The sequence below is a fragment of the Salvelinus namaycush genome, chromosome 13 (genome assembly GCF_016432855.1).
Source record: "Salvelinus namaycush isolate Seneca chromosome 13, SaNama_1.0, whole genome shotgun sequence".
In the NCBI taxonomy this organism is placed as follows: domain Eukaryota; kingdom Metazoa; phylum Chordata; class Actinopteri; order Salmoniformes; family Salmonidae; genus Salvelinus; species Salvelinus namaycush.
In genome coordinates, this window is record NC_052319.1 from 31,566,426 (window position 1) to 31,585,596 (window position 19,171).

General features: G+C 46.9%; 1 protein-coding gene across 1 annotated transcript; it reads right to left on the reverse strand.

Annotated features, from left to right (window-relative positions):
• Positions 1-7,069: 7,069 nt before the first annotated feature.
• LOC120057962 (atypical chemokine receptor 3-like) lies at positions 7,070-18,929 on the reverse strand. The gene is made up of 2 exons (XM_039006445.1): positions 18,784-18,929; positions 7,070-9,961 (listed from the first exon to the last, which is right to left on the reverse strand). Exon 2 carries the CDS (start codon positions 9,909-9,911, stop codon positions 8,775-8,777), a length of 1,137 nt encoding a protein of 378 aa, XP_038862373.1. The 5' UTR covers positions 9,912-9,961; positions 18,784-18,929; the 3' UTR covers positions 7,070-8,774.
• Positions 18,930-19,171: the final 242 nt, after the last annotated feature.

Consider the following 19,171-nt stretch of genomic DNA (forward strand, 5'->3'; position numbering starts at 1 on the left):
AGAGTAGTCAGGAGGGTACAGGGTCAGGACAGGCAGAGTAGTCAGGAGGGTACAGGGTCAGGACAGGCAGAGTAGTCAGGAGGGTACAGGGTCAGGACAGGCAGAGTAGTCAGGTGGGCGGGTACAGGGTCAGGACAGGCAGAGTAGTCAGGAGGGTACAGGGTCAGGACAGGCAGAGTAGTCAGGTGGGCGGGTACAGGGTCAGGACAAGCAGAGTAGTCAGGTGGGCGGGTACAGGGTCAGAACAGGCAGAGTAGTCAGGAGGGTGGGTACAGGGTCAGGACAAGCAGAGTAGTCAGGAGGGTGGGTACAGGGTCAGGACAAGCAGAGTAGTCAGGAGGGTGGGTACAGGGTCAGGACAAGCAGAGTAGTCAGGTGGGCGGGTACAGGGTCAGGACAAGCAGAGTAGTCAGGTGGGCGGGTACAGGGTCAGAACAGGCAGAGTAGTCAGGAGGGTGGGTACAGGGTCAGGACAAGCAGAGTAGTCAGGAGGGTGGGTACAGGGTCAGGACAAGCAGAGTAGTCAGGAGGGTGGGTACAGGGTCAGGACAAGCAGAGTAGTCAGGAGGGTGGGTACAGGGTCAGGACAGGCAGAGTAGTCAGGTTGGCGGGTACAGGGTCAGGACAGGCAGAGTAGTCAGGTGGGCGGGTACAGGGTCAGGACAAGCAGAGTAGTCAGGAGGGTGGGTACAGGGTCAGGACAAGCAGAGTAGTCAGGAGGGTGGGTACAGGGTCAGGACAAGCAGAGTAGTCAGGTTGGCGGGTACAGGGTCAGGACAGGCAGAGTAGTCAGGTGGGCGGGTACAGGGTCAGGACAGGCAGAATAGTCAGGAGGGTGGGTACAGGGTCAGGACAAGCAGAGTAGTCAGGAGGGTGGGTACAGGGTCAGGACAAGCAGAGTAGACAGATGGGCGGGTACAGGGTCAGGACAGGCAGAGTAGTCAGGAGGGTACAGGGTCAGGACAGGCAGAGTAGTCAGGAGGGCGGGTACAGGGTCAGGACAAGCAGAGTAGTCGGGAGGGCGGGTACAGGGTCAGGACAAGCAGAGTGGTCAGGAGGGCGGGTACAGGGTCAGGACAGGCAGAGTGGTCGGGCGGGTACAGGGTCAGGACAGGCAGAGTAGTCAGGTGTGTGGGTACAGGGTCAGGACAGGCAGAGTGGTCAGGTGGGCGGGTACAGGGTCAGGACAGGCAGAGTGGTCGTGCGGGTACAGGGTCAGGACAGGCAGAGTAGTCAGGTGGGCGGGTACAGGGTCAGGACAAGCAGAGTGGTCAGGAGGGCGGGTACAGGGTCAGGACAGGCAGAGTAGTCAGGAGGGCGGGTACAGGGTCAGGACAGGCAGAGTAGTCAGGAGGGCGGGTACAGGGTCAGGACAGGCCGAGTGGTCGGGCGGGTACAGGGTCAGGACAAGCAGAGTGGTCAGGAGGGCGGGTACAGGGTCAGGACAGGCAGAGTAGTCAGGCGGGTACAGGGTCAGGACAGGCAGAGTGGTCGGGAGGGCGGGTGCAGGGTCAGGACAGGCAGAGTGGTCGGGAGGGCGGGTGCAGGGTCAGGACAGGCAGAGTGGTCGGGAGGGCGGGTACAGGGTCAGTACAGGCAGAGTGGTCGGGAGGGCGGGTACAGGGTCAGGACAGGCAGAGTAGTCAGGTGGGCGGGTACAGGGTCAGGACAGGCAAGGATCAAAAACCAGGAGGATGTGAAAAAGAGAGGCTGGGAAAAGACATGAGCTGACAGGACCAACGCTGGTAAACTTGACAAACAAGACTAACTGGCAACAGACAAACAGAAAACACAGGTATAAATACACAGGGGATAATGGGGAAGATGGGCGACACCTGGAGGGGGTGTAGACAAGCACAAGGACAGGTGAAACAGATCAGGGCGTGACAGAAAGTGTATGAGGGTGCCGGTAGAGCTATATAGTGGAATGGAGGGGTCGGGTGAATTAAGCGATGTCTAAATACCGGATCCATAGCCTCTGCACGTATGAGCAATATATATCAACATTATTAGCGTCGGCTTTCAAAACCATGTGTCCTGTCCACGCCATAGCCTTTTGATCTGGTTAAGCTCATACTTTACACAGACATGAGACGTGGCGATATCTATGACGGGATGAAGCACTGGGTATGGTGCACAGCTGGTAGGCTATAGCTAAAGGGATAAAGAAGCATGGTACAATCAGTTGTTTACGGTTCCGTGGTTAATGTGAGAAAAAGACGTGAAAGACCATGTGGATCCCACCACTGACAGAAATATAGCAATTGAGGCGAAGCAGCCGGAGCGGGATTTGAACCAGCAACCATGCAGTTTCAGAATGAGCTGACTACCACCAGTGCCATAAAGGTTCATATTGTACCACTTGGCAGAGGCCATGGTACACTCACATATAAAGAAGCTACTATAACATTGAAGGATTGTTGTGACAAGGTAACAATCTGTCATTCTGCCCCTGAGCAAGGCAGTAAACCCACTGTTCCCCGGGCATCGATTAAGGCAGCCCCCAGCACCTCTCTGATTCAGGGGGATTGGGTTAAATGCAGAAGACACATTTCAGTTGAATGCATTCAGTGGTACAACTGACTAGGTATCCCCCTTTTCCTTTCCTTTCCTTCTCTGGATACAAAGTAAATCATGCTGACATACAAATTAGGAAATTACACACGTCTACTCTCACTAATCCCAACGTCTAAAGGTGTGGACAAGGTCATCTCAATAAAAGTATTGCAGTCCTCCACCTCCAAGCGTACTCAGCCAAAAACATTTAGGCATTACTAATCAAATGCTATAAAGCCTGATCAGGAGGTTAAATGAAGCGTGGCTGTGTAAATGAATATGCATGATTACTGATGTTTGATCAAACTCAGGATTTCATGGTCTCTCACCTCTCATTTCCCTGTCTCTCTCTGCAGAACATCTGTCCAACATCTGCCTGGCAGTATGACTGGACATCCTCTGCTCTCCTGGAGGAGTGAGGTGTCCTGGGGTGCTAAACTATCCCTATCCCTTATCGGAATAGTCTCTTCTCCTCAAATTCACACCACAAAATCCTCTTCAACATCATTAATAATTCAAGACCTTCCACAGCCATACATTCTCATGTGGAATTCATCCCAAACACACTGAAGCAAGTGTGGGCTTGACTGAGAATTTAATGTAAGGTAAATTCTTGGATCTCAGCCAGAAGTAACGTAGGTCTAAAGTGGTTTGTACGTGCGTGCGTGCATCAAATCATTGCTTCATCACATACACAGTTAACAGCAGGTATAAAAGGTGCAGTGAAATGCTTGTGTGCTAGTTCCTGAACATTGCAGTACAATAACCAATATCAATAATAACAATAACACGTAATAAAAGAGGTAGTATGCATGGTAATAAACTGATATGTATACTATATATATATATATATATATATATATATATATATATATATATATATATATATAGTGTACATATCAGGATTATATATATATATATCTAGACCCCTTGACTTTTTCCACATGTTGTTACGTTACAGCCTTATTCTAAAACGGTTTAAATTAAATGTTTTCCTCATCATTCTACACACAATACCCCATAATGACGAAGCGAAAACAGGTTATTAGAAATGTTTGCTAATTTATTAAAGATAAAAAACAGAAATACCTTATTTACATAAGTATTCAGATCCTTTGCTATGATACTTGAAATTGAGCTCAGGTGCATCCTGTTTCAATTGATCATTCTTGAGATGTTTCTACAACTTGATTGCAGTCCATCTGTGGTAAATTCAATTGATTGGACAACATTTGGAAAGGCACACACCTGTCTATATAAGGTCCCACACTTGCTCTGACAGTGCTTGTCAGAGGCCATGAGGAAGCCATGAGGAATTGTCCGTAGAGCTCCGAGACAGGATTTTGTAGTCACAGATCTGGGAAAGGGTACCAAAAAAATGTCTGCAGCATTGAAGGTCCCCAAGAACACAATGGCCTCCATCATTCTTAAATGGAAGAAGTTTGGAACCACCAAAAAAACTCCAAGAGCTGGCCGCCCGGCCAAACTGAGCGATTGTGGGAGAAGGGCCTTTGTCAGGGAGGTGACCAAGAACCCGACGGTCACTCTGACAGAGCTCCAGGGTTCCTCTGTGGAGATGGGAGAACCTTCTAGAAGGAAAACCATCTCTGCAGCACTCCACCAATCAGTCCTTTACGGTAGAGTGGCCAGACAGAAGGAGGTTTATTGGACCTTCCTTAGAATGTTTTGGTTCTGTTTACTGATTGACTGGGTCAGCGAAGAGGCAATCCTAACCAATCAAGTATCCCTTACATATGCAGGGCATCAGCAGGGCATGAACCATGAGCTCTATTGCTCCATAGCTATGTAAAGTAAACCTCCCTCCACCAATATCTTATCTGACCCATTATCTGTCCATATTAAATCAAACAGGCTGTACTGTAAGTCTTACACACACACAGAGAGAATGGCTTACATCAAGTCAAACAACAGATGATTTCAACATATACAAACCATATGTGGCACTTACAGTACCGTACTCAGCCTCCTTGCTGTGCTTTATGTACTGTGACTGTGCTGTATATCCTTCATATCTGTGGGCGAGCCATGTGAATATGTGTGAACATGTGAATAGAGGAGTATTTCACAGATATTTAATGTGTGTTTTCATAACGGTGAGAACAGAAGCCTGCTTATAAGCGAGAGTGCTGTCTCTAAAGTAGACAGCTCTGACAGGACACTTGACAGAGTTTGCCCCAGAGTGGATGGTCTGCGTATGTTACCGAGAATCAATGTGTTTAGTTATGTAATGATGGCTGGATCTGGAATACTAAACTTTGACTCGTCCTGTGTAAGCACTAAGCACATCCAACGGCACGTTAGAAAATCAAAAGTGAATCATAACTGACGAATCGTGAAGGGAAGCGAAAACACTTCTCGACACAGTGCGAGCCAAAGAAAGCACATGCTCTTCAGTCAGAGTTGTGAAGCAGCAGGAGTTTGTGTGTTACTGTGTGTTACTGCAGTTTAGCCCAATCAGTGTGTTTCCGGCCCTGCCTGAAGAATCAGAACCATATGAGAGTCTGAACACATGCTGTAGAACCACATGGAGGCTCTTGTCTGTTCTCTACTAATGTTGATGCACTTTTTAAACCATAGAGGTATCACTCCATCTAGATTTTATAGCTACAGTAAATGTTATGATTGTCATCATAATTCTGGTAGGAAAGACTATTGAATGTCATGTGGTGCAGAGAACAATGTCCATTAGAGTTGTGCCGAGTAGTCGTAACGGATATGGGCAATTTTCTGGATAAGGTTGTGATCCGAGTATTTTTTGTAATTATCTGTGATAGAAAAAAAAAAAATGTTTGTGTGCCAACACGCATCTTTCTCATGTCAGTCAGTCAAGTGAGGTGCTCAGTGGTCTAAATAACTCCATTTGGTAGTTTGCCTGTCTGTAAAGAGAAGGGCGGGCTGTACGTTGATCCTGCTTCTCTGATTGGATAGAGTGAAGCTGTACTTCTCCGTCCACTCACTTCATAATTTCACCCGATCATATTCACTACTGTTTTGGTGTGATCATTCAGACTGCAAAAATACTTGTTTACTGTTCTATTTAGGTCGTTAACCAATTTATAAGAGCAATAAGGCATCACAGGGGTTTACATAGCCAATATACCACAGCTAAGGGTTGTATCCCGGATCTCGGCTTCGCGTCGTGCATAAGAATAGTCCTTATCCATGGTATATTTAAGCAATAAGGCCCGAGTGGGTGTGGTATATGGCCAATATAACATGGCTAAGGGCTGTTCTTATGCACAATGCAACGCAGAGTGCTTGGATACAGCCCTTAGCTGTGGTATATTGGCGGGCCTTAATGCTTAAATATATAGGGCATATGGAAAGTAATGAGATCCCTTGAATTTTTCCACATTTTATATATGAGCTCCAGAGTTCCTCTGTGGAGATGGGAGATTCTTCCAGAGAGACAACCATTTCTGCAGCACTCCACCAATCAGGCCTTTATTGTAGAGTGGCCAGACACAAGCCACTCCTCAGTAAAAGGCACATGACAGCCTGCTTGGAGTTTGTCAAAAGGCACCTAAAGACTCTCAGACCATGGGAAACAAGATTCTCTTGTGTGATGAAATAAAGATTGAACTCTTTGGCCTGAATGCCAAGTGTCACATCTGGAGGAAACCTGGCACCATCCTTATGGTGAAGCATGATGGTGGCAGCATCATGCTGTGGGGATGTTTTTCAGTGGCAGGCACTGGGAAACTAGTCAGAATTGAGGCAAAGATTAACTGAGCAAAGCACAGAGAGATCTTTGATTAAAACCTACTCGTGCGCTCAGGACCTCAGACTGAGGCGAAGGTTCACCTTCCAACAGGACAAAGACCCTAAGCACACAGTCAAGACAACGCAGAAGTGGCTTCGGGACAAGTCTCTGAATGTCTTTGAGTGGCCCAGCCAGAGCCCGGACTTCAACCCGGTCAAACATCTATGGAGACCTGAAAATAGCTGTGCAGTGACACTCTCCATCCAGCCTGACAGAGCTTGAGAGGATCTGCAGAGAAGAATGGGAGAAACTCCCCAAATACAGGTGTGCCAAGCTTGTAGCTTCATACCCAAGAAAACTCGAGGCTGTAATCGCTGCCAAAGGTGCTTCAACAAAGTACTGAGTAAAGGGTCTGAATACTTATGTAAATGTGATATTTCCAGGTTTTTTTTATTTTACAAATGTGTCAACATTAAAAAAATAAAAACTGTTTTTGCTTTGTCTTTATGAGGTATTGTGTGTAGATTGAGGGAAAAAAACGATTTAATCAATTGTAGAATAATGATGTAAAGTAACAAAATATGGACAAAGTCAAGGGGTGTGAATACTTTCCGAATGCACTGTACCACACCGCCTCAAGCCTTATTGCTTAAATATAGCTCACTTTATCCACCGGAGGTGTCCAGTCAGAGCTGCTATACTAAAGCTGTCCAGTAATGCAATAAACACGGGTTACATTTCACCATTTGTTACTTTAATTAAAAAGCTGTGATTAAAGTACTAACGCAAAGCAAAAGATCTTCAGACATAGTATACATTTTTGGTATTTAATGAGTAACAAAATCCATAACATACAGTAAACATAAAATATCTCTATAAAATATAATGGAATGCCTCTTCTTGTAGACATGTCAGTCTTTGTTTCTTTCTTTTTTTAATAATCACTGCTAGGATTGGAACCCTTACAATGTAATAGGATATATATGCATCCAATCAGATAACACGATGACTCATGACAACGTATCAAACTAAATATGTTTGCTACCACACAGAAATAGCATTGTATACATAAATGTTTAGGACATACCCAACTAGGGATAGAGGTTTGACATCTGTTCAATATTTGAATAGTATCATACATTTTTGTTGGATATCAGGATATTGAAAATACTTGTGTTTTTTTAACTTAAGGACTCTATTCAATCAGTTCCGCTTTAACCGACATCCGCATAGTGGTGGTTTTGGCGGTGTCGGAGGTGGAACTGGAATGCAGACTAACAGAAAATAAGTGAAAGTTGACAAATTATCCAACGGATTATGATAATTTGCTTGTAAAAAAAAAGGGGGAGATGCAAAAACATTAATTTGTTTTAATTTAATTTGCTCTTTTTCGTGTTGATAGTCTGCAGCATTTATACACATCTGTCCAGCATTGTGGCTGTGGCTGCCTACACATGGATGCAGTAAAGCTGTGTTTGGTTATTGGTCATAAAGCCCTCACTGTCTGTGCTGTGGTGTGGTCTGTGTGCTGATGCAGCGTCCCTGATGCCATATGAAGCACACGTGTCTCACTATTATCTCTAATGCTAATATTAGCCATAACGTATTGTATAGTTACAGCTATGCTATATGTGGTGATAGAGATCGAGGCTATATATATATATATATATATATATATATATATATAGAGAGAGATATCGTGTCAACACTCCAACCTAGCTTCCTTTCCTTGTCTCTTCTCCTTAAATGATCACTGTTCTGAAAACTCAACATTTTCTGAGACAATTCCGGGACCTCTCTAGTCATTCTAGGTCAGGGGTCACAGAAGGAGAGAGATGAGGAAAGGGAGCTGGTTCAAAGTATTATGAGATTGAAGTAGACAGCAAGACTGGTGTCACAGAGCAAGGGACTTTCATTTACAATGAGGCAGCTTTATGAACACAGACATTACTGAAATGGACTTCTGAATCCACAACACAATGATTTAAAAACATAGAAAATACAAAATTGGAAAGTCGAAGCATACCATAAATATGTTATAATATATCTAAAGTTGAACAATAACAATCTCACAATGATAATATATGTACAGTATTTCAATGCCCTTCTAACTATTTACAAAGTGGACTTTAAGGTCCACACACAGCGTACGCACACACACCTCTAGCAGTTTAAAAAATAATGCAGCTATTGGGTGAACTCTATATACAATCACTGCTGCAGCTCGAATACAGGCAATGCTAGGACAGACCGTTCTGTGAGCTTGTGTGGCCTACCACTTCGCGGCACTTCGGGCAGCTGAATGAAGTGCACCTACCGCAAACAGCGTGACAATTAAGAACGCAAGGCTTTATCGTTGGGCTTTTTACAGAAATGTTTGGCGATCGACTAGGAAAGCCTTGGAGATGGACCAGTTGGTGACCACTGATCTAGACTATGTTCTAAATGTTCTTGATGTGTTTTTGAGTTCCAGAGTGTGTTCTAGAGTTCAGTCTCAGATCTGTGGTGTGTTCTCCACAGCGACGGCAGAGTACTCTGTCTCAGAGACATGGGTCTGTTCTATGAGCCTGGCCAGGCCTGTACGTGTGGAGTACTTAAAGATGAAGGCCTTCATCAGGTCGTAGCGGTAGTTCCTGTTGATGAAGTTGTAGAGGATGGGGTTGAAGCAGCAGTGGAGCAGGGACAGACACTGGGTGAGGTGCAGCGCCACATAGAGGGCGTTCTCCAGCCCACAGCTCAGAGGAACCAGGCCCAGCAGGGAGAGGGCATCGGCCAGGAGCACCCCGTGGTAGGGCCCCCAGCAGCCGAGGAACACCACTATGTAGGCCAGGATCACCCTGCGGCTCACACAACGCTCCTGCTCCACTGCCGAGGAGGAAAAGGAGGAGGAGGAGAGTGCTTTGGCCAGGAGGGCATAGGCCAGAGCAATGACAGGGAAGGGGATGATGAATCCAAGCAGGATGAAGCTCAGCTGGACCCCTACCATCCACTCCCTAGGGTGTTCCTCTGGGTACACCGGCCTGCACAGCACTACCTCCCCTTGTGATGACCTCAGAGCCCGCAGGAAGTAAGTGTCCGGCAGGGAAGCCACCAGAGCCAGGAGCCACACCCCCATGCACACGCCGTGGCGAATCAGCTTCCGGCGCCGGCCCCCATCCTCACTGTCGGCCGGCCGCGTCACGCTCAGGTAGCGGTCGACGCTCATACAGGCCAGGAAGAAGATGGAGCTGAAGAGGTTAACGGAGAAGAGCAGGTGGGTGAGCTTACACGCCAACTCGCTGAAGGGCCAGTGGCCGTGCTGTGCCAGGGAGCTCACCCACACGGGCAACGTGACGCACACGCACAGGTCAGCTGCCGCCAGGTGGGCGATGTATAGGTGGGTCTCGTGGCGAGGGGAGGAGCCGGAGGTGGTGCGCTGGGCGCGGATGTTGATCCAGAGGACGAGGCCGTTGGCGGCCAAACCAACCACGAAGATGAAGACGTAGAGGATGCACATGGAGTGGAGCAGGGCGCTGCGGTCGAAGGCCGTGGGACAGCCACCCATCTCCACGCGCGTCCCGTTCTCCAGGAGGCCTGTGAGGTTCAGGTCCTCCCACGTGTCGAACAGCTCATCCAGATCGAAGCTGTTCATCCTTCTGCCGTTTGCTGGGAACAATCACGCACACCTCACTGATCTGGGATCTGTAGAGACAAGAAGACAGCAGCCCATCAGTCCTGATCTCAATCTGTCTGTTTGCCATGTCATAGTAAATGTTCGAACTATATTTAGAGAGCGCTGCCCTGAGTTCCTTTGACTTTTATTAACAAGATCTCAACCCATCAGTCCTGACCTCACTCCGTTCCTGGGGCAGAGCTAGATCAGAAAAGCAATTCACTTCTTCACAGAGCCCTGCATTCTACAGTATGTTATGAGATCTAATAAGCACCCAAATGAAATTAACCAAAAAAAACACATAGCTTTTTATTATATACGCCACTAGATCTGAAGAAATCTAAATGTAGTTAACTCTTAAAACAATGATTTATTAATTCATAATGGCTCTGTTGTTTGGGATGATTGAGGAATGACTGCCAAAGCTGTCTTTTGCCATCCAGTCAGAGGGCACCACCAGCTATGTTGCCATTTGTCCAAAAAACACAACATCCAGATTAAAATGTGAGGAAGTGGGATCTGTAACCCAAACATTGTGTATTTTCTCAACTTTCCTTGCATTCCCAGATCCAGCGTCAGTCGGGATGAGAAACCCGATGCCGTTTTAAATAATTCTCCCCCTTTTCGTGCTCGTTACAAGGGAAACATTAGCCTCTGCAACTCCAGAAAGAGAAGAGCTGTCATCGCAAGAGGATCAAAGGACAGCTCTGTCATAACCACAACTATGTAATCTGAAAACATTTGAGACTAATCATATACAGTACACACACATGCAAAGGGATCCTACACACTCATGCAACATGCATCATGAACACTTACACACACGCACACACAGCTCAATATTTTAATACAGCACAACCTCTGACCTCTCTGTATGTCTGATTATGATTGGTCCTCTTACACTCAGGTATGATGTCTCTCTTCCCCTGAGTCACATCATGACGGGAGGGATGTGAGGGATTGAAGAACAAACCCTAAACATGAAAACCTGTCACGCCCTGACCATAGAGAGCCCTTGTTTCTCTATGGTGTATTAGGTCAGGGTGTGACTAGGGGGTATTCTAGTTTAAAATTTCTATGTTGTGTTCTAGTTTATATTTTCTATGATGGTGTTTTGTATGGTTCCAATTAGAGGCAGCTGGTAATCGTTGTCTCTAATTGGGGATCATATTTAAGTAGCTATTTTTCCCACCTGTGTTTGTGGGATATTGTTTTGTGTATTGTGCATGTAGCACCACGTAGTCATGTTTCGTTGTTCGTTTATTGATTTTGCTTAAGTTTCACTTTGAAATAAATATGTGGAACTCAACATCCACTGTGCCTTGGTCCCGTTCTTACAACAACCGTGACAGAATATCCCACCAAGAGGACCAAGCAGCGTGTCCACGAGGTAAAGGAGTTTTGGACATGGGAAGAAGTGATGGGTGGATGCAAAACCCTTCCTTTGCGGCAGACGGGAGGTAATAATGGAGGACAGTGACGACGCCAGGGTTCGCGGCCACAGAAAGCCCAAGGACAACCCCAAGATTTTTTTTTTTGGGGGGGGGGGCATAAGGGGTGGCCGGTTGAGCAGCGGAGAGTGAAAGAGCGGGTCATCAGTCCGGTGCCATCTGTGACGGCTCCACGCACCAGATCTCCAGTGCGCCTCCCCAGCCCGGTATGTCCTGTGCCGGTTCCTCGCACTCGCCATGAGGAGCGTGTCGTCAGTCCGCTGCCAAAGAAACCCCAAGATTCTTTTGGGGGGGGGAACATGGAGCTGGCGGCTGAGCCGCGGGAAGAGCCAGAGACCGTCAGGGAGGCAATGGAGAAGTTGGGAGAGAGAGAGATGAGAGAGATGTTGTGGAAGTGTGGTCTGCTTAACATTCGACCAGAGGATCCGGTTAGCAGTCTGGTGAAACCAGTGCCGGCTCCACACATCAGATCTCCAGTGCACCTCCCCAGCCCGGTACGTCATGTGCCGGTTCCCTGCATTCGCCCTAAAGAGCCAGAGACCGTCAGGGAGGCAATGGAGAATTTGGGAGAGAGAGAGATGAGAGAGATGTTGTGCAAGTGTGTTCTGCTCAACATTCGACCAGAGGATCCAGTTAGCAGTCTGGTGAAACCTGTGCCGGCTCCACACATCTGGACTCCAGTACGCCTCCCCAGTACGCCTCCCCAGTACGTCCTGTGCGTCCTCCCCGCACTCGCCCTGAAGTGCGTGCCACCAGTCCAGTGCCACCTGTACCGGCTCCACGCACTAGGCCTCCAGTGCGCATTCCCGGTCCAGAGCTTTCGGCGACGGTCCCCGGTCCGGAGCCTCCGGCGACGGTCCACTGTCCGGAGCCTCCGGCGACGGTCCACTGTCCGGAACCTCCGGCGACGGTTCACTGTCCGGAACCTCCAGGCACGGCGTTCAGTCCTGCTCCATGGCAGGAGCCTTCCTCTGCGCCGGTGCCCAGTCCAGGCACGGCGTCCAACCCAGCTCCATGGCCGGAGCCCTCCTTTGTGCCGATGCCCAGTCCAGGCACGCCATTCAGCCCGGCGCGATGGTCGGATCCGGGGTCTGGGCGGGGGCTACGACCTACACCGGAGCCGCCACCGACACTAATCACCCCCCTACCCTCCCCATATGGTTTCAGGTTTTGCGGCCGGAATCCGCACCTTCGGGGGAGGGGGGGGGGGGGGTACTGTCACGCCCTGACCATAGAGAGCCCTTGTTTCTCTATGGTGTAGTAGGTCAGGGCGTGACTAGGGGGTATTCTAGTTTTTATATTTTCTATGTTGGTGTTTTGTATGGTTCCCAATAGGCTCTATGCATTATACCGCCTCCAACGTTCTAATCTACTTCTGACCGGGTTGATGACTTCTGGAGCGAGTTCTACTATTGTTTTTATCATTAGCTTACTAGCTATCGTCGATGCATTTCTGACTGAAATAGTTCGCAATGACTACGTTTAAATTACAGCCCCGCGAAGGAGGTGCTAATGAACATTGTTCAGTGCCTCTGTGTTCAGTTTCTTCCAAATGTAATGGTATTGTGAGCTTCTATTGTTTCCCGTCGATGTAGAGCTCAGAAAAAGGTGGTTGGTGGCAGTACGTCCTGACAACTTTACTGTCACCAAACACACAAAGGTGTGTAGTACACATTTCGTCGAAAGTGACTTTGTTGGGGGAAGAATTGGGGGGCCGACAATACCTAAAAAGAGGTGTTGTTCCTACTGTCTTCGCCTGGAACTGGCCCATTAAAAAAAGACCTGGTGTTTGGGAAAGAAGACTGAAACCTCCTGCTCCGACTGAGGGGGTGAAGAACAAGGTGCGCTGCCTATGGACTGTGCCGTCTCTGATTAGGTCCAGACCCATGATTACTGTGCAGTCCCTGAACCCGCAGCCCTGGACATGGCCCTAATAGCAAACCATGAGCACGTAAGAGAAATTGAGGAGCTTCGAGCCAAGCTGGAGAAAATGACCACCCAACGCGGCTTTGGTCTACAGCGATTTGCTGGTTCTGACGAGGATATACGTTTTTACACAAGGTACAGTAATGATTTATTATTATCCAGCATTACTATTGTTTATTATTTACTATTAATTATTAGTATTATTATCCCAAAGTCCATCTTACCTTTAAGTACATGTTCATTGTTATTTGAAACTAGGCTAGCATATCTTAGCCTAAGTAGGCACATTGAATGTATACTGCTCAAAAAAATAAAGGGAACACTAAAATAACACATCCTAGATCTGAATGAATGAAATATTCTTATTAAATACTTTTTTCTTTACATAGTTGAATGTGCTGACAACAAAATCACACAAAAATTATCAATGGAAATCAAATTTATCAACCCATGGAGGTCTGGATTTGGAGTCACACTCAAAATTAAAGTGGAAAACCACACTACAGGCTGATCCAACTTTGATGTAATGTCCTTAAAACAAGTCAAAATGAGGCTCAGTAGTGTGTGTGGCCTCCACGTGCCTGTATGACCTCCCTACAATGCCTGGGCATGCTCCTGATGAGGTGGCGGATGGTCTCCTGAGGGATCTCCTCCCAGACCTGGACTAAAGCATCCGCCAACTCCTGGACAGTCTGTGGTGCAACGTGGCGTTGGTGGATGGAGCGAGACATGATGTCCCAGATGTGCTCAATTGGATTCAGGTCTGGGGAACGGGCGGGCCAGTCCATAGCATCAATGCCTTCCTCTTGCAGGAACTGCTGACACACTCCAGCCACATGAGGTCTAGCATTGTCTTGCATTAGGAGGAACCCAGGGCCAACCGCTCCAGCACATGGTCTCACAAGGGGTCTGAGGATCTCATCTCAGTAACTAATGGCAGTCAGGCTACCTCTGGCGAGCCCATGGAGGACTGTGCGGCCCCCCAAAGAAATGCCACCCCACACCATGACTGACCCACCGCCAAACCGGTCATGCTGGAGGATGTTGCAGGCAGCAGAACGTTCTCCACGGCGTCTCCAGACTGTCACGTCTGTCACATGTGCTCAGTGTGAACCTGCTTTCATCTGTGAAGCGCACAGGGCGCCAGTGGCGAATTTGCCAATCTTGGTGTTCTCTGGCAAATGCCAAACGTCCTGCACGGTGTTGGGCTGTAAGCACAACCCCCACCTGTGGACGTCGGGCCCTCATACCACCCTCATGGAGTCTGTTTCTAACTGTTTGAGCAGACACATGCACATTTGTGGCCTGCTGGAGGTCATTTTGCAGGGCTCTGGCAGTGCTCCTTCTGCTCCTTCTTGCACAAAGGCGGCGGTAGTGGTCCTGCTGCTGGGTTGTTGCCCTCCTACGGCCTCCTCCAAGTCTCCTGATGTACTGGCCTGTCTCCTGGTAGTGCCTCCATGCTCTGGACACTACGCTGACAGACACAGCAAACCTTCTTGCCACAGCTCGCATTGATGTGCCATCCTGGATGAGCTGCACTACCTGAGCCACTTGTGTGGGTTGTAGACTCCGTCTCATGCTACCACTAGAGTGAAAGCACCGCCAGCATTCAAAAATGACCAAAACATCAGCCAGGAAGCATAGGAACTGAGAAGTGGTCTGTGGTCACCACCTGCAGAACCACTCCTTAATTGGGGGTGTCTTGCTAATTGCCTATAATTTCCACCTGTTGTCTATTCCATTTACACAACAGCATGTGAAATTTATTGTCAATCAGTGTTGCTTCCTAAGTGGACAGTTTGATTTCACAGAAGTGTGATTGACTTGGAGTTACATTGTGTTGTTTAAGTGTTCCCTTTATTTTTTTGAGCAGTGTATATTGTCTTTACATTAGTTTTCAGTTAACCCCCAAAAATGCTCACAGGTCGTTGCTTGAAATAAGATTTGGTTCTTAGTCCACTTCCCAGGTTAAATAACAGAACATTTAAAACAAATTCACTGCTGTGATAGCTGCTGTGAATTACAGTACGAATTGCAGTAACAAGAAAACAGGCTACAATAGCAGCTAGGTCATGTCTAGTGCTAGGGCTTAAAGATGGGAAATAACAGTAATGAGCTTTTTTGGTATTCAAATACTCTGGGTCCATCTTTAGATTTGCAAGCTGCACCCACCTGATGGCCTTCTGGCACTTGATTGAGCGGGCAGCAGAGACCAAGTTTATAAGAGTCATAAGCACCAATCCATCTGAAACAAGTGTTACTCGAAGAAAACCGGTAAGGGACAACTTCATTAAATACTTGAGTATATTATTTGATCTTACTGTAATTGTTAAACATTATTTACTTTTTGTTATGGACCGAATATAAGGACTATTGTACTAAAATGGGTTTCTTTACGTTCAGACACTGTCATCAATCGACGAGTTCTTCTTGTTTATGACTCATCTGTCGCTGGGTCTGAAGCAGAAGGATTTAGCCCATCTGTTCAGCATCCACCAATCGACAGTGAGCCGGATTATCATCTCTTGGGCCAACTTCCTCTACTGTCTGCTTGGATCAGCACGGATATGGATCCCCAAGAAAACCATCAAAGCCCACCTGCCACCTGAGTTCAAGGACTATCCAGACACCCAGGTAGTGATCGACTGCACTGAACTCCACTGCCAGACACCATCTTTACCTTTAAGGGCATGTCATCACATGGAGCTGTCACTTTTGTGTCATCGTTGTATGCTGGATCTGTGAGTGACAAGGAGATCTTCAAACAGTCTGGAATTATTTCCTTACTCACCCCTGACATGGCCATTATGGTGGATAAGGGCTTTCTCGTAGATGACATTGTTCCGTGCAAGGTCTACCGGCCAGCCTTTCGGTCAAGACGCACACAGATGCCAGCGCATGAGGTTAGGGAGACCCAATCCATTGCCAGGCTGAGAGTGCATGTTGAAAGAATGATCCACAGAGTAAAGGAGCACAAGCTGTTTGACACAGTCATCCCCCTGACCATCTCAGGCAGGCTGTTTGACACAGTCATCCCCCTGACCATCTCAGGCAGGCTGTTTGACACAGTCATCCCCCTGACCATCTCAGGCAGGCTGTTTGACACAGTCATCCCCCTGACCATCTCAGGCAGGCTGTTTGACACAGTCATCCCCCTGACCATCTCAGGAGCCATCAACCAGTTATTTGCAGTGGCGTGCCTGTTGGTCAACTATCAAAACAGACCTTTGGTCAGAGCATGGGCCAAGCCAGTGTAAATGTACATGTGTTTATTTGCTAGTGTAACAGTATAACTTTAGACCGTCCCCTCGCCCCGACGCGAACCAGGGACCCTCTGCACACATCAACAACAGTCACCCACGAAGCATCGTTACCCATCGCTCCACAAAAGCCGCGGCCCTTGCAGAGCAAGGGGAAACACTACTTCAAGGTCTCAGAGCAAGTGACGTAACCGATTGAAAGGCTATTAGCGCGCACCACCGCTAACTAACTAGCTAGCCATTTCACATCCGTTACACTAGCAGCAAAATAATAATTTATTTATCTATGACATGTATCAACCATTTGTGTTGTAGTGAATATCAGTTGGTGTGGAGCTTGTATTGGCTTTAATTAGGCAATGAGTAACAGGGGTGGGGGAAAGAAATCAAGTAAACACAGAATAGCCAGAATGCAAGATTGAATACAATGTTGGAGATGTGTAATTGATTAACTGAACTGTTGAACATTTGCTGAAATAGATTTGTTTAAACAAATCTATTCTACTGTAGATTTCTTCACAAGAACATCAATACATATTTTTCATGAAACCACTAAACTTGGCACCCATGCAGGGGATCCATTCAGGTGCGAGAGACACTTCTGCAAGTAGTGGTAAAAATAAAAGTGGTTAACCTTCTCTCTTACAGTTTTTGAAACCTGTAGATCTTTATATATCCTTTCAACTAGGATGTCCTCCTGTGCACAGCTGACAAAGTCACACCGGCTACAACCTGTGAGAAGGATTTGACCTTGCACCTGCCAGTAGTTAAGCATGAGATCTCTTCAACTTCAGCTCTCCATTCTGTATCTTCAGGTAAGGGCAGTCAACATAACTTGGTACATTTGGGCACTTGACCTCTAAGAGTCCAAAGTGTGCTCTTACACTGGGATCAAATGTGATTCCATCTGGAGAGGATCCTAACCACGGAGCATCTGGGTGCACTACGAAGCCACACAGAAAGAAGTTAACATTCTTCAGTGTGCAGTACTCCTGTACAGCCACTGGCTCCATGGCTAGCCCCCTCTTCATCTCCATACACAGAACACTTCCTGCAACACATGAGCAGTGGCGTTGGATCACTATCACTTGTACGGAGTGCTTTAACACCATCTGTGAAGATAAGTGTGATGAAAGACTGAATTGAGAATGAATAACAATAAACATAGTAGTGTCTAGTCTTCTTAACTAGGGGCTCATTTAACTATACAGGAATACATTGTGTTTCAGTAACAAAACTACCAAACACTGCATCAACAGATCTTTACCAAATAACCTGTTAAGTGGGCAATTCTAAAATTGGGATTGAGACCCATCATTAAAATCTATCTACTGATAAGATTAAACGTTGACACTGTCTCCAACACATTTTGACCATGATGACAGTGTCTCACAGGAGATGTTTAACAAGGTGTAACATACTAGGCGTAGTGGGTGCGGAGTCAGGTGCAGTAACATACTAGGCGTAGTGGGTGCGGAGTCAGGTGCAGTAACATACTAGGCGTAGTGGGTGCGGAGTCAGGTGCAGTAACATACTAGGCGTAGTGGGTGCGGAGTCAGGTGCAGGAGGCAGAAAGTTCAGAATAGCGTTTTATTACGCACAGGGAAAAGGAGTACTCTCCATGAAACTGGTCGTAATCAAACAAATGCCCAAAACAGGTAACTACACAAAACGCACTACCACACGTAAACCCAGTGGGAAAAAATAAACAAGCCCGCACAAAGAGCAGGCGGGCCTGCCGGCTAAATAGCCCAACTCAAAATCTAAACAAGAAACAGGTGAAACAAATCAGACAAAACCAACAGAAAAGGGATCAATGGCAACTAGTAGGCCGGTGACGACGACCGCCACCCGAACAGGAAGAGGAGCCACCTTCGGTAGGAGTCGTGACACAAGATCCCTAGTAACTATCTACAACCTTTCACTACTCTCATGCTGTGCGGCTTTTCACTCTTCCTCATGGACCTGTGACAGGCAGCCCTCACTGTGATCTCCCCTGTCAATGTATCTTTGTTACTGTGTAGAAGACATGAATAACAATTATTTTTAAGCTAGCAAATATAGCTAGTAAGCATAACCAAGCTAACGAAAATACACACACTCAGGTAGAGTCTGTCAAAGTTATGTCATTTTACGAAGTAACTAGCTAGCTAAATTAGCTAGCTAATGATTGTAGCTAGCTAACGTTATATATGTCACTGACTTGGTACTCACCTTCATAGTTGTCTATGTAGCTTCCTATATACATCTTGAACCCCTTTTCATTCTTGCTATCTGGAGTCTCGGAGGCTGATGTAACAATTGGATGTACATCATTAATATTAATTTGAGGCAAGTCCTGAAGACACCTAGTAGAAAACTGCGACATAGTGGTAGTAACGTTATATCGTCGATAACTAGACTGACCGGAAATTGCCAAACCGATAGGAAGTTTGTTTAGAACGTTCGATCATGGAATGAGCATAAGGGCAATCAGAGGCAGCTGGTAATCGTTGTCTCTAATTGGGGATCGTATTTAAGTAGCTATTTTTCCCACCTGTGTTTGTGGGATATTGTGGATGTAGCACCACGTAGTCACGCATCGTTGTTCGTTTATTGATTT